Source organism: Radiomyces spectabilis (genome assembly GCF_025331425.1).
Source record: "Radiomyces spectabilis strain NRRL 2753 chromosome Unknown BYT42scaffold_2, whole genome shotgun sequence".
NCBI lineage: Eukaryota > Fungi > Mucoromycota > Mucoromycetes > Mucorales > Radiomycetaceae > Radiomyces > Radiomyces spectabilis.
Window position 1 is genome coordinate 1,167,078 of NW_026251927.1, and position 23,110 is coordinate 1,190,187.

Below are 23,110 nucleotides of genomic sequence, written 5' to 3' on the forward strand. Positions count from 1 at the left end.
GCCGGTTGGGAGATCCAGGATAATCATGGTACCGAACAATATATCCAATAGGAATCAAGAAACACGGGCCGACGACCTCCGAATTGAGGGGCAATATAAGAACCACGACTTGATATCAATCCATTTTCCCGTTATTTTTTATTTTTTTAACTCCACATACACTTTTTTACGCTGTTTGCTGTACTTTTTTACCCATGAACAAAAGTTCCAGTTCGTCCTTAAATGATCGTCATTTAATGATGATCTTGGCAGGCACACTGGGTCTGGGTGCTTTGGCCTGGTTACTTAAAAATCAATTCACCAGCAAAACGGTCGCTTCAACGAAAAACGTTGCCCGGGTTCCAAAACAGAAGACGGAATCCATTGCCGATAAAATGAAAAATGAAGTAAGTTGCAAGAATTCTTCCCTCATGTCAACCGAGGAAAAACTAATAGTGGGCGTAGGGTCGCCGAGTTTGCATCTTTTATGGTTCGCAAACAGGCACAGCCGAAGATTTTGCATCACGCTTAGGAAAGCAGTGTAAACAAAAGGGCATTGAAGCTATTGTTGCCGATATCGAACAGCATGATATGTCTTGTTTGGATCAAATCCCGTCCGACAGTTTGGTGGTGTTTGTGGTGGCCACCTATGGTGAGGGTGAACCCACCGATAACGCTGTGAAGTTCTGGGACCTGCTTCATGCCGAACAACCCGAATTCTCGCAAGGCACAGGGGACGATCAGCCTTTGAACAACTTGCGCTATTTTGTGTTTGGTTTAGGTAACAGCTCTTACACCTATTTCAACGGGGCCGCTCGAGTGATCGATGAGAAGCTGCGGAAATTCGGTGCTACCAGACTTGGTGAACGAGGTGAAGGCGATGACGATGCCGACATTGAAGACGATTTCCTTGCCTGGCAAGAACAGTTCTGGCCGTTGTTGGCAGAAAACCTTGGTGTGACGGCCAACGAAGAAGCAGACACTGTCACTGTGTCCACCTATGTTGCCGAAGAAATCGATGCATGTGAGAATCCTCATTTGGGCGAATTGGGAGATGCAACACAGACAATTTGGGACGTCAAGAAACCGTACCCCGCTCTTGTTACAACAAAAGACATGACGGCCACCTCCGATAGACACTGCATGCACATTGATCTCGACATTACAGGTTCCGGCATCTCTTATCAGACGGGCGATCATCTCGGTGTATGGCCCACCAATTCCGAAGATGAAGTGATCCGTGTGGCAGCGTTGTTTGGATTGAAGGACAAGTTGGACAAGATTATTTCCGTCCAGTTCCGTGATCAATCGGCTTCCAAAAAGTCACCGTTCCCTTCCCCTACCAGCTACTTGGCCATGTTCAGACATTATCTTGAAATCTGCCAGCTGCCAAGCCGTCCCACTTTGAGCTTACTCGTCGATTACGCACCGAATGATGCATGCAAGGAGTTATTGAAGACTTTGGCCGACGACAAGGAGGAGCATCGACGTGTGGTCCAGGATGGTGTTCGTAACCTTGCCGAAACATTGGAATATTGTCTCTCGAAATCAGGTGTCGACGGTAGTGCAAAGGAAGGGGCATTCAGCACTGTACCTTTGGATATCCTGGTGGAATGCTTCAGTCGCTTGCAGCCACGCTATTATTCGATCTCTTCATCGTCCAGTGAAAGCCCTGATGTTATCAGCATTACAGCCGTCACCCTTAGCTACAATCCAGCCATGGCTCCCGATCGCATGGTGTACGGTGTGAACACAAACTACCTGTGGGCGGTGCATAACGCCATTCACAATACGGCAATGGAAAAGGGAAAACCGGTGTATATGATTGACGGCCCCAGCGGACAGTATTATGATCAAAAGCTTAGTATGGCAAAGATTCCCGTGCACGTTCGTCGGTCCAATTTTAAGCTGCCAGTCGATACTCGGGCGCCGGTCATTATGGTGGGTCCTGGAACTGGTATTGCACCTTTCCGAGGATTTGTGCATGAACGTGCGTATCAAGCTAAACAAGGCCAACCCGTGGGTCCCACTATCTTATACTTTGGATGTCGTCGATCGACTGAAGATTTTCTGTACGCCGAAGAGTGGCCCGAATTGTTTGAACAGTTGCCATCGCCCTCTCGCATTATTACCGCCTTTTCACGAGAAACTGACGCAAAAGTATATGTTCAGCATCGTTTGAAGGAGAACGGCGCGGAGATGTGGGACTTGCTGGAAAAAAAAGCCTATTTCTACGTATGCGGTGATGCTAAACGTATGGCGAAGGATGTATCTCAAACTGTGATGGAATTTGCGAAAGAATTTGGCGGTTTGGATGATGCCAAAGCCACGGAATATGTTGATATGCTTCGTAAAACGGGCAGATACCAGGAAGATGTTTGGGCCTAAGTAGATAAACGGATCATTGTTTTTTGTATATACTTGCTTCTTTTTTTTTCATGTTTATTCCCTTGCTTTAGAAAATAGAATAACCCTCGCTCTTGATAAATTAAAGATAATGTTAAAAGTCTCACAGATCAATGTAATTCCTCATGGCATTTTTTATGGTTGTATTTTTTTTTTGAACTTGCAATGGTAAAAAAACTCCGTTGCGCGATTTGAATCATCATTCAAAAGCAACCGGGAGCCCAAGTCGGTAAAAGCTCGAAAGGATTACGATTTTAGTGTGGCAGACAAGGCTGCAAAGCCATAGTTTGTAGCTCCTTTAACATATCCATTGGCGAAATCTATATTTTTATTGGTGGTACTTTTTTTCTTTTTTTTTTTTTTAGAAAATAGTTGAGTAATTGTTCTCTTCACGCACTGGAAGCATGTTTCTTCACAAACTCTTGCAATGCAGCACCATTGCGCATACCGACAAATTGATCGGCCACTTCACCATTTTGGAAAGCCATGACCGTCGGCAATGCCGCAATCTGTTTAAAATAAACAAGTCCAAGTTCAACATCAATGACATATTAAGACTAGGATCTTTGACCTATTTTCCACTTTTTTGTCTTTTCCGCCGGTCACCGCACCAAAAGGAAAAAAATATAGGCGCACCACTGATATTCCCCACCCGCCCTTCCCGAAATATATCACTTACGTTAAACTCGGTAGCGAGCTCCTGGTATTTATCAACGTTCACTTTCACCAACGTCACCGTGGGATTGGCAGCCACTGCCTTTGTAAGCAAAGGACCCAATACTTTGCAAGGTCCACACCAACTGTTTTCGATCGCTCGAGAAATTAAAACCAATTTTTTTGCTTTTCGAAATACATCCGTATCATGCTTACTCGGCGTAAAAATCGACAATGACAGGGTGGTCGGCGTTGATGACGAGTTCATCAAAATTCTCTTCGGTTCCTTCCAAGGTCTTTCCGGTCAAACAGGGTCGGGCGACGTGGAATGCACGTCGGCTTGCGGCCACTGACATACAAAGTTCGCATCAATACGAGTGATGACAGAAAGAAAAATCATAACAACTGATATTTACCACGAGCGATCTGTGCAGTAGGTCTGGCGATAAAGCGAGCTGGGTTCATGATATTTCTGACAAGAGTTGCGAAAGAAAGTACGATTCCTTTTTCCTGACAAATCCAGAAAAAAATGAATGGTCTTTTTATTCAATTTCCATTAATTCACAGTCACACCAAGGTCAGCCATTGCGGTTTCACACCAAAATCATTACAGATTACCTAAAATGGTAAGTGTCTTTTTTCTCGCATACAAATTCTGAACTCCCAACATTTCTGCTTCGTTCACACAATGGCTGGGAAGCAACAGCACTCTATCAAATCATATGCTAACCATAGATAAGGTGAGGTCGAATGTGCGGTATGTGAACAATGACAAGCCACTGTGAATAATCAAGCCAAATAAGCTGACCACATCTCTGATAAATTATATTCCATGGTTTGTCGACCAATCTTTGCAGGCATTCTTTGAATGAGAATCTTGACAAGGAAGCAAGGCTAATTGAAGTATACTGAAATATGTTTCCTTGAAAGATCCAACATCGATTCAAACAAATTACAGTCAAGTGCTCCGCTCAGCAAAATGATTGTACGTATTGATTACCAAAAGCAGAAAATGAAAAAAATCGTCACAACCTCTTTGAAAAGCTATCACTGCAAGTCATTAATGCAATAAACTTCTTTTCGAGCTTGCTTTTTATTGTATCTTTTTTTTTGAAGCTGGTTTTCATGGCCAAACTTTGGATCAATAATACGTGTCATATGAAACAGTGAGTGTGTTCTTCAACAAACGATGATAATGGATTCGCATACCAAGTGAAATAAGAATGAGAACAACATGTTGTATTTTATTTTATTTGTAGTATACCCTCTTTTCTCTTTTCTTTTTTAGTTACTGTGCGGTGTACGTTCCTCCTAAAACATCACTTTGTGCCAAAGCTAACAGCATTGGATCATCGAAATATTTGTTTATACTGACATCTTCCGATAAACCCTACAAAAGAATATGTCATCAGTCAAATATGTCCATTTCAACAACAGTGTTAAATGAAAGTGGATCTTACCTTTCGTCTTCTTGTCTTCACCATAAAGTCTCTTGCCAGATGCTGTGCTGGGCTAGCTTCCAAAGGTCTTAATACAATACTGGTGTCCAAAGGATCACCTGGCACAATCTGCCAATGATCAAAGATTTGTTGACAGAAAGCTTGACCCTGAGTATGTGTTCGCAAATCTGTTTCAAAACCGCATGAATCAATCACGGGGATATACGCCTTGACAGTGTACAGTGGAGATCCGGGTTTCGGGATATCCTGTGTAACATGACCTCTGCAAAACGAAAACAATAAATTCAGTATTGTCATTTTCATATACAGCCGCCATCCCTCTTTTTGTTACCTTCTTCGTTGGAGCACGGCATATACAGCTGATACACAATCTGCCGGTGCTTGGATCTCTACGTAGTATACAGGTTCCATCAAACGCGGTGTTGCCTAAAAGTTTTCCATTGTCAGAAGTGCTATTTCATTCCCCAGCTTCAATTCTGATGCAGCGTGTCAATACTTACAGTGAGGAAAGATGAGTAACATACACGGCGAGCAGTGGGGATAATTTGACCGCCGCCTCTATAAATGGGCTCGTTTGATAAAACAGCGTCCAAAATCTTGAATTTCACATTGCGGATGGCTAATAAAAAGCAAAAACAACGTCAGCAACGCATCATCCGACGACGGATATATAGAAAGCACTTACGTTCATCACACAGAGGTCCTTCACGTGCACCCCATTGGAAACCCTGTCGAATAGAATCCTTTACAGAGTGCAACAACTTCTTGTCCACTTCCGATGGTAAGGTATCATCCACCAGGACATTAGGACCCATATCATCGGGACCGAAAGCCCATATGGATCGTGCAGCAAGAACATCCCAACCATGTTTTTCTTGCAAGTAACTTCCAAGTTGCTTTGCAGGCCAGTGAATACTCACGCGGCCGCCTTCAATCTCTTCTGCAAGTCCTTTTTCTAACGGTTCCGCAATAAACGTCAATTTGTTTCTGTTGAAAAAAAAAAAAAGAGGTTGAATTAGAAATTGATTCTCACTTTATGAAAAAACGTGGCGATTTTTGAGTGCTTACTTCTTATTGGGAGTTTCAGCAAAGCATTTCAGGGCAGAAGTTTCAACGACAGTTTCACAGAAGCGGACAACAGCATCGGCGACCTTGAGTTCGATTTCGGCATACATACGACGGAGATCGTGAAGTACACAATCCAGATACAGTTCACCTGTTCCCAGTAAAATGTGTTCACCCGACTCTTCAACCTATATTTCGCATGAGCCACAGATAAATCAAACTTTTGAGGAAGCGAGGCAATTACAAACCTTTGTGGTGACAATTGGATAGCTCTTATTGATCTTTCGTAAACCATCGAGCATTTTCGGTAATTCAGAGGGGTTCACTGGTTCGATGGCTACCTTCAAAGTGGCAGCTGTAGGGAAATGTAAAGGTCGGAAAATGTAGGCATCTTCAGGTGATTTTTGATCCACAATTGTAGCTGTCTTGATAATTGAACTGTCCACACCGCCCAATAACACCCAGCCACCAGCGGGGACGCCATCCACTTCGATTTGATATCTGCACAGCATCAACAGCAGTAGATTAGGACCTCTGTCAAAATTTCCACGATGAAAATGATTCCAATAGTTACCTTGATTCATGGATCCAGACATTGGATACTTTTTGCATCATCATATCTTCTTCGTCATCCACCGAGTAATTTTCACCAAGCACACGGACCATCTGACCAGACTTGACACTACCGCTAAATACACGTCCGAAAGCGCGGAACTCGCTGGCATCATCGTTATTGTACAATTTGGTAACTTGGATCATCAAAGGACCGTCAGCATCGCATTCTTGCATAGCTCTAGCCACCTTGGTGTCCAAAGGACCTGTATAGATATGTTGAACTTTGTTGACAGCGTTTTCGGCGGGTGACGGAATATGTTTGACTGTCATATCCACAAAACTGGATGAGGGACCGAAAAATTGCGCTAAAACGAGACGTAACAAAGGCTTCATATTCAAAGCAAAATCCTTTTCCTTCAAATAAATGCCAAGATGTCGCAACGTCTTTTTCAATCCCGCAGTGTCTTCACTCATGACCTAACAACGACAACGACGAGCAGGTAATGAGTGCACAGATGCATCATCACTTTTTACCCCAAGATTCTACTTACGTGAGAATAGACCTTGTAAAGAGGATCCAAGATAAAGTGGACAAAAGTACGTCGGCTATCGGGCCCTTGCGATTTGCGGTGGAAACTGCCACGTTCAGGATTGTAAAAGATATCACCCCAAAGACGTTTTGCAAATTCATCAACATCTATTTCTTCCTCTATAAAAAAAAAATACCGTATCAGGTTAGTTCATTTTTTTCGAAACAACTTTTTTTTTATCCTACGCACCATAGGAATCCGCGTAAAGATTGCTGAATGATTTCAAAGAGAAGCACCAGCCGTATTGGGTCGATGCGAAACACACGTTGCCAAGTTCGGGGGACAGTCGGATGTTTTCACCGCCAGGGGTCGATCTTTACGGTACCATAGCAATTAAAACCGTGAGTGTTTTTGATATACAAAGCGCCCATTATATAACCAACGTACCTGATAATGCTGTTCACCTCTTCAATGGCATATCGCAATTTGAAGTAAGCATCAGCCGGGGGTAACTTGAGTTCAAGAATAAGGCGGTCCATCTTGTTGATCACCAGAGTCATTGCCAATTTTTCACGAATGCAGTGCTTGATGATCTGTTCTGTGTTCACCATCACCTAGCAAGAAAATCGATGCCTCAGCACAGCACGAACGAGATTCACTTTTTTTTTCCCCTTTACAACACGATTACTTACTCCCTCTACAACATCGACAATCAAAGCAACACCATCTGCCAAACGCGTAGCTGCCACAACTTCATCGATAAAGTTGGTATGTCCTGTAGCAAAAATAAATACGTAAGTATATGTCACAGAGATGGAAAACGTCAGCAAGTAGCAATTTTACCTGGCGTATCGAGAACGTTCAAGACATAGGACTTGTCGTTAAGATCCTGCATCACCATGGTCATTGGCATGCTCTTAATACTAACACCACGCTCTCTTTCCAAAGTATGTGTATCCGTATAACGTTCCTACAAAATAACGGCATGTCAGAGCACTGGAGGAATGTCGTTCATCGTCAGGGTCACAGAACGTACAGGTTGATCTACGTTGATAGGAATGTCGTGGGTTTCGGATACGAGCATATCGAGAAACGAAGTTTTGCCGTGATGAAGATGGCCAACCACAGCAATGTTACGAACGAGATTAGGGAACGTCATGAGATCCATCAAAAATCTATCGAAAACGTTAATTCCACTGGGTTCTTGCGTGAGCAAACAACAAAACAACTGCCTACTCTTTGCTGAATCGTGTCTCTGGCAAATCCTTTTCAGTGACATGGAACTTTCGCACCTTGATGGGGGCGATGATAGGTTCGGTCAACGGTTGAGTGTCTTCTTCTTGGACCATGGCTTCGACGTCAGGGCCATAGACTTCTTCGGCAGAAGGGTAATATTTCTTGTCTTCGTGCAAAACGATCTGATTGGCGGGAATATCTGTGCACACCATGGTTAGTATCCTTGCAGTTATCATTGAACTGAGAGACGAATCCTAGCGAGCATACCATCCACTTGCATCAAGGCCGATTCGTCGACGACCTCTTCCTCCTCTTCGCCGCTTTCATAGTGGGATACTGTAGGCTGCACAGGTTCGACGTACTCTTCGGTTTCGTCTAATTCCAGGTCCTCGTCTTCGTCCTCAATATCGGGACCGATATAATTGCCAAACTCATCATAAAGAGAATCGTCCATGGTCGTTCGTTAGAAATGATCGCGCGAACCGTAAATGGAAGGCTTTTTTGTTCTTCAACGGAAGTGGAGTTCGCCGATGTTTTTTCGAGCGCTACGTCACATGTGACGTTGATTTTGTGAATCTCCGCCAAAGCTATTGATCCATCCTGAATACGGTATTGCAACCCAACAAAACCAGCCTCCGCGTTGAAAATAAAGAAAATACAGCAGTTTGAGGATCATCGAGCACATTTTCGTAAAAAAAAATCTAGTGAAAATAAAGATAGTTATAAAGTTGTGTAAAACTAATCAAGTCAAGTTATCCGGAAGTGTTCCAAGTGGCCGAAGAGAGGAACCCAAAAGAAAAAAAAAATATGAGCTCATAAAGCGAGAAGTACTCTCCTTTTCTTCATTTACAGGACAAAACCCTTTTGTCTATTGGGATTGCGGGCGCATCATTCAGGCATGGGATTTGCGCATATTTGAATTATGTATTTGAAATAGACACTAGATCTAGGGTCGGAGATCCTTTAGAAATAAGTAGCTTTTACAAAAAAGACATATCGAACTACAAGTTCCAAAGGCACATGCAAAGTTGGAATGTAATTTTTTACATGTTTCTAGTAATCAATAACGAGTTTTTTTTTCGAGTTTTACTATCCAAATGAAAAGATATAATAGCTCAAAGTAGACATTAGATCTGGCGTTGACATCGGAGTTTAACCCATTAAACTATAAGTTGGTGTTTTGGAGCAGTGATGGGGTATAAAAATTCAGAAAGCAAGGCACTTGACAGGAAATTTAACTTGGAAAAACGTTAGATAAATCGCCAACCAAAGAAAAGTTGTTGGTGCGCAAGCTATGATACATGTAGAAATTTAGATCGTTGACAATTGTTGTCATCCCCAGTATGCGTACAGTAATTGAAGTAAATGTAACGATATATAAAAAAAACATGAAAGATGTTCTGTATATGCAAATGAAAATATGTATGCAATGGGTATTCTTGCAAGATAATGAAAGTGGATGTCAAATGAAGAAAAGAAACAGCTCATCGCTTTTGATAGATATGATCTTCTCTAATGGTCCAACAATAAATCAGAAAGAAATTAAGCGGCTCACATCATGTAGTGTCATATTATTTACTATCAATTTGTTTTGATAAGAGAATACGGCTTAGTAGTATGAAATGATGGCATGTTGAGTTATCGGCTCGGACATCTTTGTCGGGTGCTCGTCTCGTAATGTCCCTTGAAGTTGTCCGCCTGTTCTTCTTTTACGCATCTTGCCAGCTATCTCATAACTCTTTCAATAAGTTTCGGGGACGTCCAACCAGTGTTTGTGGTTTCTACTGGTTGTTCATTGTTCCCGCTATTTTAGATTTTGTAATTCCAGAACGGATCATGTCTGAGTTCCAATGCGATTTATGCTGCAGCCATGGCTCCTCTGCGCATTTCCAAGAATACAGACTTTCACACCGCAAAGACGCGATATTATCATGTTCTTAACGTTGCTCCGGAAAACAAAGCATAAGAGGAGGAAAGTTGAGGCACATTGATTTTACTTTGTCTTTATGATTGCCTAAATTGTCCACAAAATTTTCGAGGAGAAGGAACTGTGTGCTTTGCATATATTGACCACCTCAAGAAGCTGGCGTTTTCGGGGGGCTTCTTTATTTTGGGTTGCGAATATGTAGTTGATGTATCTGGTATTTAATATGGTATACAAGAAATGCTCCCTTTGCTTCTTCTGTAATTATGAATGAGGACAAAAAGATTTCAAAGATGCTTGTGCCCCTTTTTTCCTTTTGTTGCCTTTTCAACTGAGGGGCGAATTCACACGAACCAAAGCAGCAACTGTTGCCATAATTTTCAGCTTTCCCCCGTTTTTTTTTTCTGAATGATTATACAAAGTGGCCAGTGATGAAAGTCTGCTAAGAGCTCTGTTTTTTTTTTTTTTTTTTTCACCACTGTTTCTTGTGGCTTTCCTTTCCCACTTTTACCTGTGCTTCGCTTCTGGTACTACCATCACTTTTGTACCTCTTTGTAGCTTCGCTGCTTTATCCTCGCCGTTTCTCCATTCTCACCTTCTGCTAAACTCCATTTCACATGTTGGAATTCGAAAATTTAGCATATCAGACTTTATCTACCGCAGCAGCAGATGCGTCTTCTGTCAGCATGGAGTCCATAGCGGAGCACGATGACACTCAATCGACACCACCATTTCTGCGTTCTTTCAATAACGGCAAACCTAAAAGTAACTCTACGCTTGTCAGTCACTCCATCTACCTCACCAGTCCTCGTGGTACACAAGGAGGAACCCAGCCATTCCAGTCCCCATCACGGACAACAGTGAGACTCCAATCGTCCACCGCCAAACGCCAGACTGATTTATCTTTTCCTCCTAATCATCCCCTTGCCGGACTTGGCAATATTGCCGCTTATCATCAACAGCAAGCATCTCGGTTACAACATTTTCATACACGACCACCGGTCTATGTTCGTAACCCTTCGTTCGGACTGGCGGAATTCGAACTGCAGGATACGCTTGGTAATGTAGCGATCTCATTATCTGTGTGTGTATACAACATGTGTTCTTTCTATCATTATTAGTATTATTTAATGCACTTGCTGAACTGTTTGGCAAATTAGCAAAGGTACTAACCAATATCCCTTGTTATCCCTTATTTTTTTTTTTTTACTAGGCACTGGAACTTTTGGCAGAGTGTATCTGACGAAATTCAGAACAACACAAAAGTATTATGCAATGAAGGTGCTGAAAAAGTCAGAAGTGGTTAGATTGAAGCAAGTCGAGCATATCATGTCGGAAAAAGAAATTCTGGCCTCCATTCGATTTCCGTTTGTTGTCGATCTGTAGGTGACACACGGACCTGCAAAGAGAAACTCTCATCTAACTGGGTACTATAGTTTCTGTACTTTTCAAGATGATGCGAATCTGTACATGTTACTGGAATATGTGGTCGGTGGAGAGCTTTTCACCCACCTGCGCCGAGCCGGTCGCTTCACGAATGATATGACTCGATTTTATGCATCCGAAATCGTGCTTGCCATCGAATATTTGCATTCCAAAAATATCATTTACCGTGATCTGAAACCTGAGAATCTTCTGATAGACCATCAGGGTCACATCAAAATTACAGATTTTGGCTTTGCCAAGAAAGTGGAAGATCGGTAAGAAAAAAAAGAATCTGTGATTCAAAAGAGGTTGGAGGTTTGACTGATGGGTATTTTGAATCGACTAGTACATGGACCCTTTGTGGCACACCTGAGTATCTGGCGCCTGAAATCATTCAGAGCAAAGGCCATGGCAAAGCAGTGGACTGGTGGGCTTTGGGCATTCTCATCTTTGAAATGCTTGCAGGGTAAGTTTCATGCATTAAGCACCAAACGGGTTGGACGGCCGCATATTGACAAAGCAGATAGATATCCGCCGTTTTTTGACGACAACTCCTTTGGCATCTATGAGAAAATTCTAGCCGGCAAAGTGCAGTTTCCTGCTCACTTTGACCCTTTAGCTAAAGACCTGCTGAAACGGTTCCTAGTAGGGGATCGGACGAAACGATTAGGTAATTTGAAGGTGTGTATGACAAACAGTGGGCTTGGCTGTCAATGTGCATTGATTAATACTTCATGTGGATGTAGTCCGGGTCAGATGACGTAAAACGACATAAATGGTTTAGAGGCGTTGACTGGATAGGTCTGCTTGAAAAAACTGTACGGGTAGGTTAACAGCGCGCATGACCCACTGTCACTTTTTATGGAAAAAAGTGGGCTCATTGATTTTGAACCAGGCACCTATTGTTCCTCCTTATCGACATCCTGGTGATACCAGTAATTTTGAAAAGTACCCAGATACTGCAGCTCTCGAAACCGACTGCAATGCCACACCCGGAGATGATCCATACAGGCATTTGTTTGTTGATTTCTCGGTATCCTACTCATCCGGTTAAACTCGGCTGTTTCATTTCCTTTGAACCAAACATCATCCCTATGGATTTCCAGTTAGCGTTTCCTTTTTTTTTTTTTTTTCTCCCCCTTCTATCCCTATTATTCATCGCATTGGCATCACCTATCATGCATTATATCTTTTTTTTTCTATTTCCATTATCCATTATCCATTATCCATTATATCCTTATACTCAGCTCTTTACTTTAAAACAGAGTTTATCACATACGATACCCTATTTTTTTTTTCTTCTCACAGTCAAATAATCAGCTCTACTCTTTGTCGAATGTGATATCATATCCAGTCTTTCAAAAGTGCGTTTGAAACCACATATAACATGAATCTCTGATGTTGTATGATGAGGCGCAACATTTTTGATGAATACAGACGTGAAAGATGTCAAGGCAGAAATGTTTACAACCTATTTTTCCACACACTGCATTGCAGTACAGCAAGCAGTAGAGAGAAGTTTGAAGGAAATGCATCTGTAGATGATATAAGGGTTGCTCTGTGATGAATAATCTAATGAAGACAAAATCGTACACAGGGCAATTGTAAAGACAATATGAAATTTTCATGCAAACGGTGGACGACGGCTTTTCGGCTTTGAAAGCCGAGACATTTCTTTTTTTGAGAAGCCGCAATGGTGAGAAAAATTTGGATTTAAAGCAGATGACAGACCTTTGCGGTTTTTTTCCCCTCTTCTCTACAAGTGGCAGTCGACCACCTGTATTATGTTTAGTTCAGGCTTTTTTTTAGCGGCTTTGGCCGTTGGTGCGGCTCTCGTTCATCAGTACTTGTCCAAAGGCCCTTATATCCCATGGACATGTGCCTTGTTCGAATACAAATGCCCTCGAGACATACCATTCTCTGGTTTCGCCCAACTCGAATATGCGGACGTGTTTGCTAAGTTTCAAGAGAACTTTAACCGAGGTCGTGAAGTGGGCGCTATGGTGACAGCTTACGTGGATGGGGAACTGGTGATCGATGCCTACGGTGGATGGCAAGATGCAAAGAAACGGATTCCTTACACCAACGAAACACTCCAACTTAGCTGGTCCAGCACGAAAATGCTTGTAGGTGTATTGGGAACAGACTTGCATCAAGCGAGAAGCAAGCGAACCTGTTTGGTTGATATTTATGTGTTTTGCTGTAGAGCGCCATCATTGTTGCACAGTATGTCGAAAAGGGACTTTTGTCTTACGATGAAAAAATCGCTACCTATTGGCCGGAATTCGCCCAAAACAATAAGAGCGACGTCACGTTGGGCGATCTGGTAAGTCTTTGTAAAAAGCGCCAAGAGAGGATCCAAAAAGCTGAAAAAGCGACAATGTTCATAGATGCAACATGCCGCCGGAGTGAGTTGGCTTGACGAACCGTTATCAGCTGCGGTCGCCGCCGATTTGGACCAACTGGCGATTGTTTTAGCGAAACAGCCTCACAACTTTGGTGGCGTACGCACGCGAGGTTATCATGCAGTGACACAAGGATGGTGTATTAATGAAATCATTCGCCGGGTTGACCCAGCACATCGAACCATCAACGATATCGCTGCCGAGCTTAATAAGGTCTACAATATTGAATGGTACCTCAAGCCGCATGAGCCCAAATTCGATCGACGCATTGGTCCACACTATAAACCTTCGCCCTTCTACCGAAAAATGCGACAATGGGCCAAAAGTCTTGGGCTTAACCTTTATGACGATGCGGATTCAACCGTAACGGTAGACTATGACCTCATTTACAGGGCAGCAGGTATCTCCATGCCGGATCAAGTGGCGCATACCGAAATGTGGAAGATACGCCACGTTGAAGGTCCTGCCTACAACGGCTACACCAATTCACGCTCCGTAAGTGTTCATGCAATACATGGTGGAAAACAACAAGTACCTTTTTTTTTCTCATATATATGGACGGGATAATCGCAGATGGCGAAACTGGCTGCAATGATGGCCAATAAGGGCCACGCTATAGTGAAAGGCGAGCCGGACCTTTTGAACGAGAAAACGTGGACAGAAGCCATGAAGCCGGTCCCTGTGGATGTAGATGTCCTGCTTAACGGAGCTCCTTCGCCAAGTCTTCGAGGTGGATTTGGCATCGGACCGGGCCAAACCATTGATGGCGTTGTCTTTGCAGGCTGGGAAGGGAATGGTGGCAGTATCTTTTGGTGGAATGAAGAATACAAGATTGGCGTCGGCTACACCATGAATGCAATGATCGATGGTGTGCCGCCCGATTACCGAAGTACTGAATTGGTACGCCTTTTAGTCAAACATGTAAAGGAGAAGAAGAAGAATAGCGTGTAAAATTCCAAATGATCTCTGAATATAAGGTTGCCTTCTTTCTTGCGTTGCTGAAATTTGCAATGGCTCTTTCTTACAGTTCATTATTTTCGCTTGTCATTGATGGCAGAGTTGCATCCAAATTTTTTATTTTAAGCTGCTGGGTGATACGGCCTTTATTTTTTCTTTTTCCCATGTTGAGAAATCTTACAAGTTGAGAGATCCAGATCTGCATCATTAATGTAATTTGGTCGTGGAATTTTGAAGTACCCTTTTGTTACTAAAAAAAGTCCTTATATAATGATGAAGCGAAGAAGCAGCCCTGCTTCATAAAACTTTGAGCATAAGCAAATGATATATTAATTTACTATGAAGCTAATGTTGTGCTCGGTTAAAATGTCGAACTGAAGATTATGTGGTATTCTGGTATGTGAGGGTATGTAGCGTCGCGCTCTTACAGTGCTTTAACGTTGGATTCATTCGAGCGGTTCACATGGCCAAATGGTGAATGTCCAAAGATTCTCACGACAAATAAAGATGTGTCAACTTATTTTCCGTGGGATGTTTTTTGGTCTAAACTAAAAAGCAGACCCTATCTACAGAGCAGGATCACGAACGGTGAATTGAGGCAAGATCGGTATGCCTTACGAGGTAACGGTACGAGTTGATTGGTTTCTTAAAAGAACATGGCGTATTTATTTTTCATTTCGAATGACAATGCCAATTGATACATCTGCAAATCTCAAGTTCCAGCACATTTCATGCAAGCTAAGTGTCACAAAGCTGCAACCTATCATCTGACATGGATCAGAAATCTTAAAAAAATTTCCACGCTAATCATTGTGCAGGAAAAAGAAAAAGGTAAACTGGCCAATAGCTTGACTGTTTTGTTTTCAATTATGAACAAAACGCAAATCACATTGTCCTTTCAAAAGGAAACGCATTCAATAATCCTGAAATAATTTGTCATAATTTACTATGTGATCGCGATTGTCATCCAATCAATAGAGTTATTAAAATACAAAGACTGATTGCTCATACAAGTGTAACATAGCATCATGTGAGATGTAGAATACAATAGAGAATATGTCGTGCTCTGACATGACGAGTCAGTTCCGCACCCTGAAAGCCAGTAACATTATAGGCGATAGATGTAATTTCTATCTTCGGCATCGGTGAGATCGAGGTACACATCCGTCGGTTCCGTGGGAGGATCGGCTAAGCGTCGACGATTTTCTTTGGCCATGATGTATCGTATCAAGATCAAGCAAATGATGACAACAACATTGGCTACTGTGTAGCCTATCATACCACCAACGTAGCCGGGAGCTTGCGTTTGGACCATCATCAGCGGACCGATAAAGTTACCAAAGGTAGAGAAGATCATATAAGCCCCGTTATAAAAGATCTTTTTGGTATAACCCGATACGTTGTTGGCGATCACGGTAAGAATGATCGTGTAGGCGCCGGCCATTGCCCAGCTCAAGTAATAACCCAATAACTTGACTGCTCCGGCACTCTGAGGAATCACTGCCAGTAATAAACAGCCAATAGCAGATACAATGCCCATGCCAATGCCAGTATAAATGGCTTGACGTGACTTTCGCGCAGTTATGACAGCAATGATAGCAGCAAACGCTGCCGCTAAACCGCTGGGAATTTGTAATATGATCGATTCTGTAGCCTAGCCAGATGTATGAGCATTGAAGAAATCGGCTTATTCGTTTTTCGAGAAGCTTACAGAGAAATTGAATCCTTTCACCAAGGTCGCGCTGAAATTCACGAGTGCACCGTTTTGAAAGTTGATGCATAACGAAGCCAGTAATATGAGCCATAAGCGGGGCTCTTTCAATGCTTCCCACATTTGATACGTTTTGATCTTTCTGCTGCGGACTACGGCATTGTCTTGGGTACGCTCCTTTACAATTTCTTTCTCCACTTCGGTCAATCGAAGTAATTTGTGGTTGGGGTCATCGGCCAAGAAGAAAAATACAATAAAGCCAAAGAAAATCGTGATGGCACCGAGAATAATGTAGACCCTGACATAATATAAAGGTTAAAATTAGATGGATTATTCGGGACGGTCTTCTTTCTGTGTAATTTTGGATTTACCATCGCCATGCTCGGAGACCGGCCACGCCTTCCATAAATGAAATAGCAAATGATAAGAGGGTACCGATAACGGCCCCCATACCTGTGCATGCGGCCACATAACCAAAGCATGCGGCTTGTTCTGTGCGACGATATAAAGTATTCAAGATGATAAAGATACAAGGGCTCGTGCCGGCTTCAAAAAGACCCAGCAGGAAACGTGTGGCCATCAATTCCGCAAAATTATGGCATAATGAGGTGGTACACATCACCGTACCCCACATTAAGAGTAACACGCCAAGATAGCGTCCATGTGGTACTTTTTGTAAAAGATAGTTGTTGGGTAACTGACAATTTTCAAGGCTCAGCAACGGTATAATTTCTCTGAACATTCCATCATGGATAAGCACTTACTTGATATACGAGATAGCCCAAGTAAAAAATGGAGGCAACCCAACTGAACTGTTCTCCACTGATATGAGTGTCTTCCATTAAGCCTAGTACTGCGGCAACGCTAATGGCTGCTTTATCGGCAAACTGCGGTCATTGAAAAAAAGGCCTTTGTCAGAAACAAAATAGAAGCAGAAAGACAACCTTTCAAAAGTACCTGGATAAAAATGATAAAGGCGACAAGCGGTAGAATAGTCCAATTCATTTTACGAACAAAACGTTTTTCTTCGGGCGACTTGTAAGGCATGCCATTGGCAGGAGTTTCAAGATCTTTGTCTGTTGAGCACGTATCACTGCCTTCCTTGCATAATTGTTTTCCACTTGATACATTCATGTTTGATCAAAAATATCGTTTGGATAAGATCACTCGTAAAAAAAAAAAAAAAAAAAAGGAATTGCAAAGAAATAAGCGTATAAATTAAAGTGGAAAAAAAAGTGGAAAAGTGAGAAATGAAAAGCGATAAACTGTTAAAGCTGCTTATCTAACTTTTATTTCCGTGGCGGTTGAAGAATAGCGGTCCAGTCCGTTGCGCGTGTGAGATATTCTCAGGTTCGTTCGACTAGATAGAAGGACAAGTTTATAGCGCGCCAAGACCAATCCGCTTCCGAGTGTTATTAACGATCTGCAGTATTACCCTTTGATAAGTCAGATAAATTTCCTTAAATGGACATTCTGTGTGATGAGAATATTTTTTTGATCTTGACGAAAACAGTCCAAGGATAAAGTTTTTCGTGTTTTCTGATCCCATGGTTCATTCTTCTCATCTCGACAAACCATTTTGCACGCACAATTCCCGTCGACATTTTTACTCTGTAATTGTTTTTGTTTGGAGGGCCATTTTTTGTCTGTTTTCTGATAGAAAACAGTATCTAGAACCATGCCGTGTCCACCCCACATGTTTCATACAGGCATTTATGGCACACGGCTAAAATAGTATATGGCGACAGTAACAATCCGATATTTACTAATGTTTAGAGTTGCACACATCGTTAATATCTAGATTGGGAAATGTGCAGATAGGGAGCGAATGCCCAAGAAAATACGGTTTTCGAGCCACCATAACTATACTCCATGAGCTCTGTATTGACATAATTTATTGAGAAAGATGCTTGCATACCGAGAAAGACTGTCCTCCAAGTGGACCATCTAAAGAAGACAAATGATTGATTTAGCTTGAAATGCCGACTTTTTTTTTTTTTTTTGCAAGGCTTCTTCGGTATAGGATTTGATTGCAGGGTTAGCAAAAATCACCTCAAGATATCAACCTCTGGCTTCCCAAGAATCACCGAAAATACTTGAGGTTCAATATTGCTTCCGAATGACAAGCGGTCAGGCGCTATCACTTCGCCACCTTATATTCCTGCTTGTCAAGCCGATTGCACAACTTTCCTTCATCGTTGGATGAACAATAATGCTGATGGATTACGGCCCATTTGGCCTTGGTTTGACTAGTCGTTAAAGCTTCACACTAATGCACTGAGCTTTATCCGGGGTGTTCACATAGAATCTGGAAACAACGCTGTTGCGCTATTTGCTTGATCGCGTTACACCAGGAACGCATTAGGCATTGAGTTGTGTTGTGCGGGCCAAAGGATTACCAACGAAACGCCGCGTGTTTTCTTAGATACGCAGGCGTCTTTTTCATACCTAATGATCGTAAAATCTTCATCGACTAAAACAATAGACTTTGGTTTTTGTGAACCATTTATTCTATATGGATGTTTCATTAAATGATGACCTGAGCTCCATTCGAGGGTGGCCGCCTTCCCATTAACGTCATCGTCATCGGGAATTTCCTTTTTTTGAACGGATGTCATGCGGCGCTTCAATGCTATTTTTGGTTTTTGTTGTTTGCGCTTTGATTTCTTTTCTATCGACACACATTCAATACAAATCAACCATCTTTACCAATTCCTCATTTTTCAATCATGACCAATAAATCGGCTTGCAACTGCAAGATTGACCGCTTAATTTACCACGATGATGAGTTCATCTTTATAACTGGAACTCAGAAACAATCGAATACGGCCGCCAAGAAATCCTATATAACCTACGATATTCGTGTGGGGGTAAGTGCTTCCCTCTATTTGCCCTCTATTTGCTTCTACTCCAAAAGAGAAAATCTCTACCAAAAAGAAAAAAAGTTCTGGGATTGAGGCAGTATTTGATTTCTGTTGTAACGCATTGTCGCTCATGCTTTGCTGTCTAGGATGTTGAAACAAAGCATCGATACAGCGAATTCGAATCGCTTCGTAAATCCCTCGTCAAATTACACCCCAACGTCATTGTTCCGCCGATACCCGAAAAGCATTCACTTGGTTCGTTGCGTTTCTTGTATTAGATAAGGGACTCAAGAGGAACGATTCGCTAATTCAAGGTCATAGTTGATTATGCAGCGTTGCAAACCAGGCTTAGAGACGATTTATTCATGATTGAAAAGAGAAAACGCATGTTGCAGACGTTCCTGAATCGAGTAGCAAAGCATCCTGATCTGGGACGCGATCATGTATTTCATCGTTTTCTAGAAAGTGGTGTGCAATGGGTAGGTAGTTTCTTTATTGATGATGGGGAGGGGGCGGGGGTGCGTTGGGGTGAGAGGTTGGTTTCGATGCTGAATATTATTTTACTTGCTTAGAATGACGTATTACACTCACCGCCTCTCTCTTTGCTTCCCAGCAATCCTTTGCAAATGGCTGTAAGCAAGGACAGTGATGCTTCCGCACCAGGCAATGCTGCGATCCTCAATAGTAGTCTGATTCCAACTCCTACAGCGGCGTATACGTTGAAAAATCCCGATCCTCAGTTTGAACAATCAGAACAGTTCACCTACCGTATCGCCAATTATATGAGCAATAATTTGGAGAAAAGCCAACGTAAAGTGATTCGACGTTTAGGTGGTATGTATTGATATATCACGTATGACTCTTTTCGTCACCCATCATTTCTGATCTTGAATTTCCCCCTCCCTTTCCACTTGCAAACAGAATTAGCCAACGATTATGCAGAACTCGGAGCGGTGTACAATGGTTTTAGTTTGAATGAATCAGGTGCTGTTGCCAATGCGATTGAAAAAATTGGGCAAGCAGTCGATGCATCCTATACAGAGACAGGTCAAATGGTACGGCTCTATTTCTCCTGTTTCCATGGGAAATTTGTTATTGAGTGGCGTACTTATTTTTGTTGTTTTCTTTTTTGTGGAACTCAGGTGAAAACGCTGGAGAGTGAATTTGCCGAACCCATACAAGAGCATTCACAATTTGCACAGACGATCAAGCAGGTCTTGAGATTTCGTCACATGAAGCATGCTCAGGTAGAGCTGATAGAAAATTCGCTGAAAAATAAGAAAGAGCGACTGGAAACCCTTTTGGAAATGGAAAGCGAGGCGCGGCGGTTGGAGGAAGCCATAACAAGAGAACGAACGATTGGAAGCAACGCCGTCGATATCGACGAAATTAATGGTGGCAACTCGGAAACCGGGTCTGGTGAAGCGACCGAGGAGAATCCATACGCTGTTCATCACACTGAACCGAGACTGCACAAGTCCCGATCACGAAATTGGAACGGACCGATGCAGGTGATTAATGCTGTTGGTCACACAATCCAAGGCATCATTGATGTCGATCCAGAAGCGACCCGCCGCAACCAGATCGGCAAAACAAAAGACGCAATGGGTGTGGTACGTCTATGGAACGAACATCATCATTTACGTGCTGATCTTGTTCACTGAATATGACTTTTTCGTTTACAGCTTGAGGAAGCACTGGAAATTACGCGCAAGGATCTTGCCGGTGCATCGGTGGAGCTTCAAGCTGATTTGGATCGATTCCAACGCGAGAAAATCAAGGATTTGCGTAATATGTTGATTGCCTACGCCAAAGTGCACATTCGCTACTGCCAACAGGTACGGAACGTCGTCTTTTTTTTTTCTTCTTTGCAAAATGACTAATTTTTTTTTTTTTCACAGAACTTGGAATCTTGGAAAGAGGCTCGATTGGAGGTCGATAAAATCAGCAATTAGTGCTTTCGCCTTGAAATACAAATACAAGGCGTTGTCATAGAAAATATAGGCAGCATATTCTACGATACTATTCATATCTTTTCTATTGGATGTATTTTGTGTCTATTGCTTGTAAATATTCTTCATCAGAGAACAAATCATGTGGATGATCTCGGAATCGCACAGTTGAATGTAATGTAAGTTCGACTCCTTTTACAACACATCATCCCATATGCGTCGTGTTTTTTCCTCTTCTTGGAATGCTGTCTCTACTCTGCTGTAGACATCTATTGAAGAGAAGAGTAGGATGTGAGGGTAGAATAATGGTGAATAAATAAGCAGCCATGATTTTTACCTTCGCCATAGTATGCTTTCAGGTCGGTATGGGGTGGCAGTTTATCGTGAGCATCAGCTTCTGTTCGGCTCAAACACACAGCATTGAGTGAACTTAGAGGCTTGGTTCGATCCCATCGGGTTAGAGCGAGTCGATCTTGCGGTCCAGAAATAATGCTGCCTCCATGCCACATCCGTTCGAAAATGTAGCCCACATCTCGTACGTCCAAGGGACACACTCTAAAAAGATCCAATGATCCGTCAAGACCGGTCTCATGGCATTGAAATTTTCACTCGCACTTACTTATTGTTATAATGCTTCATTTCACGAGCTCTTAAATCGCGATGAAGACGCGCATATAAACCTTCGCGTAACTTGATGGCCAGAGGATCAAACGACGGGAATTTGGCCAATCGAAGAAGGATATAAGTGGCAATCGCCATACCAAACATACTGGGAATAGTGCCCAGAACCGGCAAAATACGGGATCGGAATTCTGGCAATGCTGCAAAATCATCGGCGTTGGCTACCCGCTCTTCCTCTAATCAATAGATATATGAATGAGTTTAATGGGTTATCGATATGCAACCCTGCCTATCCCAAAATATTACCCAACGGTAAGAGCTTGACGTGATGGGGTTTTTCGGTAGAGTAAGCAACAGGAACACCTTTTTCAACCCCCATCTTCTTTAATTTTCTTCGGACAGCACGAGCTAATGGATCCTCTGTAGAAAGCCCAGCGTCATTAGTCCATGGACAGATTCAATTTTTTTGCTCACACTATTTTACCCATGGTTTCACTGATGTCGGCTATTTGAATTCTGGAAGGATCTGCCTTGGCACCTGCGCCCATGGAACTGATGACTTCCAACTTTTTATCATAACAGTACTTGATAAGATCCAGTTTTGTATCAATATTGTCAATTGCATCAATCACATAATCCGGATTGCCTACAAACCAACCGGAAACTCAATATCCATGATAGGTTGAACAAATTGGAGTCTCATAAAAAATAGATTGCCTACCACTTAATAATTCATCCGCATTTTCTGCTGTAAATAAATCAACAACGCTGTCCACCTCGACAAACGGGGCAATATCTTTGAAATGTTTCTTGATCGCGGTAACTTTTGGTGTGCCGACGTCGCCCAATGTCGCTACGGCGTGACGATTCAAGCTACTGAGGGTGACTTGATCAAAATCAATGATACGAATTTTGCCAATGCCAGAACGAAGCAGCATAAGTGCTGCCCATGAACCGACACCACCAGCACCAACAACAATCACAAATGCGTCGCGAATCTTTTTCGATCCCTCTTTGCCCAAGAATTCGGTATTTCTCGCCAATTGTTGATCGATCAAGGATTCGTCAAACTCGGTAGGTTGAGCGGTGAGATTTCCGACTTGATCCAGGTGATCCATAAACTTGGGCGCGTTGTGTTCATTTTGATACTGATCGCTGGATCGCAATTCCCGCTTGAGAGCTCGCGTACGCTGTTGACGCCGTAATGCTTGGTATCCCAACACACCAAACGCCGTCAATGCCGAAGACGCCACGGCGGTAAGCGTAAGTTTGGTGTTTAAAGGTTTTTTTTCGAGAAATTGATTGATGGACTGGGCGAATATGGACATGACGAAATGGTGTGTGTATCTCTTAATCCAGCAATGGA

The 23,110-nt window shown here is 42.5% G+C and overlaps 8 protein-coding genes across 8 annotated transcripts; 4 read left to right on the plus strand and 4 right to left on the minus strand.

Moving 5' to 3' along the window:
- The first annotated feature begins 59 nt into the window (after positions 1–59).
- Positions 60–2,602, plus strand: BYT42DRAFT_556024 (uncharacterized protein). The gene is made up of 2 exons (XM_051566735.1): positions 60–386; positions 445–2,602. Exons 1-2 carry the CDS (start codon positions 195–197, stop codon positions 2,365–2,367), a joined length of 2,115 nt encoding a protein of 704 aa, XP_051427143.1. The 5' UTR covers positions 60–194; the 3' UTR covers positions 2,368–2,602.
- A 172-nt stretch (positions 2,603–2,774) lies between these two features.
- BYT42DRAFT_490750 (thioredoxin) lies at positions 2,775–3,395 on the minus strand (the record flags this gene model as incomplete). The annotated part of the gene is made up of 3 exons (XM_051564024.1): positions 2,775–2,894; positions 3,065–3,185; positions 3,256–3,395. 3 exons carry the CDS (start codon positions 3,393–3,395, stop codon positions 2,775–2,777), a joined length of 381 nt encoding a protein of 126 aa, XP_051427144.1.
- An 802-nt stretch (positions 3,396–4,197) lies between these two features.
- Positions 4,198–8,380, minus strand: BYT42DRAFT_526583 (P-loop containing nucleoside triphosphate hydrolase protein). Its single transcript, XM_051565351.1, has 16 exons — positions 8,153–8,380; positions 7,886–8,084; positions 7,686–7,824; positions 7,493–7,619; positions 7,342–7,424; positions 7,097–7,263; positions 6,899–7,023; positions 6,671–6,828; positions 6,139–6,596; positions 5,813–6,065; positions 5,568–5,752; positions 5,185–5,486; positions 5,000–5,118; positions 4,831–4,925; positions 4,500–4,761; positions 4,198–4,429 (listed from the first exon to the last, which is right to left on the minus strand). The coding sequence occupies exons 1-16, from the start codon at positions 8,337–8,339 to the stop codon at positions 4,328–4,330; spliced, it is 2,961 nt and encodes a 986-aa protein (XP_051427145.1). The 5' UTR covers positions 8,340–8,380; the 3' UTR covers positions 4,198–4,327.
- Positions 8,381–10,495: 2,115 nt separating this feature from the next.
- On the plus strand, positions 10,496–12,288 carry BYT42DRAFT_489868 (camp-dependent protein kinase 9; the record flags this gene model as incomplete). Its single annotated transcript, XM_051563964.1, has 7 exons — positions 10,496–10,868; positions 11,023–11,191; positions 11,246–11,509; positions 11,581–11,700; positions 11,762–11,915; positions 11,981–12,058; positions 12,130–12,288. The coding sequence occupies 7 exons, from the start codon at positions 10,496–10,498 to the stop codon at positions 12,286–12,288; spliced, it is 1,317 nt and encodes a 438-aa protein (XP_051427146.1).
- Positions 12,289–12,784: 496 nt separating this feature from the next.
- Positions 12,785–14,724, plus strand: BYT42DRAFT_185621 (beta-lactamase/transpeptidase-like protein). The gene is made up of 4 exons (XM_051562438.1): positions 12,785–13,360; positions 13,441–13,560; positions 13,625–14,134; positions 14,213–14,724. Exons 1-4 carry the CDS (start codon positions 13,019–13,021, stop codon positions 14,588–14,590), a joined length of 1,350 nt encoding a protein of 449 aa, XP_051427147.1. The 5' UTR covers positions 12,785–13,018; the 3' UTR covers positions 14,591–14,724.
- A 795-nt stretch (positions 14,725–15,519) lies between these two features.
- BYT42DRAFT_556038 (major facilitator superfamily domain-containing protein) lies at positions 15,520–17,485 on the minus strand. The gene is made up of 5 exons (XM_051566736.1): positions 17,265–17,485; positions 17,072–17,194; positions 16,679–17,004; positions 16,308–16,605; positions 15,520–16,250 (listed from the first exon to the last, which is right to left on the minus strand). Exons 1-5 carry the CDS (start codon positions 17,439–17,441, stop codon positions 15,705–15,707), a joined length of 1,470 nt encoding a protein of 489 aa, XP_051427148.1. The 5' UTR covers positions 17,442–17,485; the 3' UTR covers positions 15,520–15,704.
- Positions 17,486–18,964: 1,479 nt separating this feature from the next.
- BYT42DRAFT_556040 (uncharacterized protein) lies at positions 18,965–21,483 on the plus strand. The gene is made up of 8 exons (XM_051566737.1): positions 18,965–19,177; positions 19,318–19,426; positions 19,493–19,650; positions 19,744–20,005; positions 20,093–20,226; positions 20,314–20,784; positions 20,857–21,009; positions 21,073–21,483. The coding sequence occupies exons 1-8, from the start codon at positions 19,037–19,039 to the stop codon at positions 21,124–21,126; spliced, it is 1,482 nt and encodes a 493-aa protein (XP_051427149.1). The 5' UTR covers positions 18,965–19,036; the 3' UTR covers positions 21,127–21,483.
- Positions 21,393–22,862, minus strand: BYT42DRAFT_489889 (uncharacterized protein; the record flags this gene model as incomplete). Its single annotated transcript, XM_051563967.1, has 5 exons — positions 21,393–21,678; positions 21,743–21,980; positions 22,051–22,164; positions 22,229–22,390; positions 22,469–22,862. 5 exons carry the CDS (start codon positions 22,860–22,862, stop codon positions 21,393–21,395), a joined length of 1,194 nt encoding a protein of 397 aa, XP_051427150.1.
- Positions 22,863–23,110: the final 248 nt, after the last annotated feature.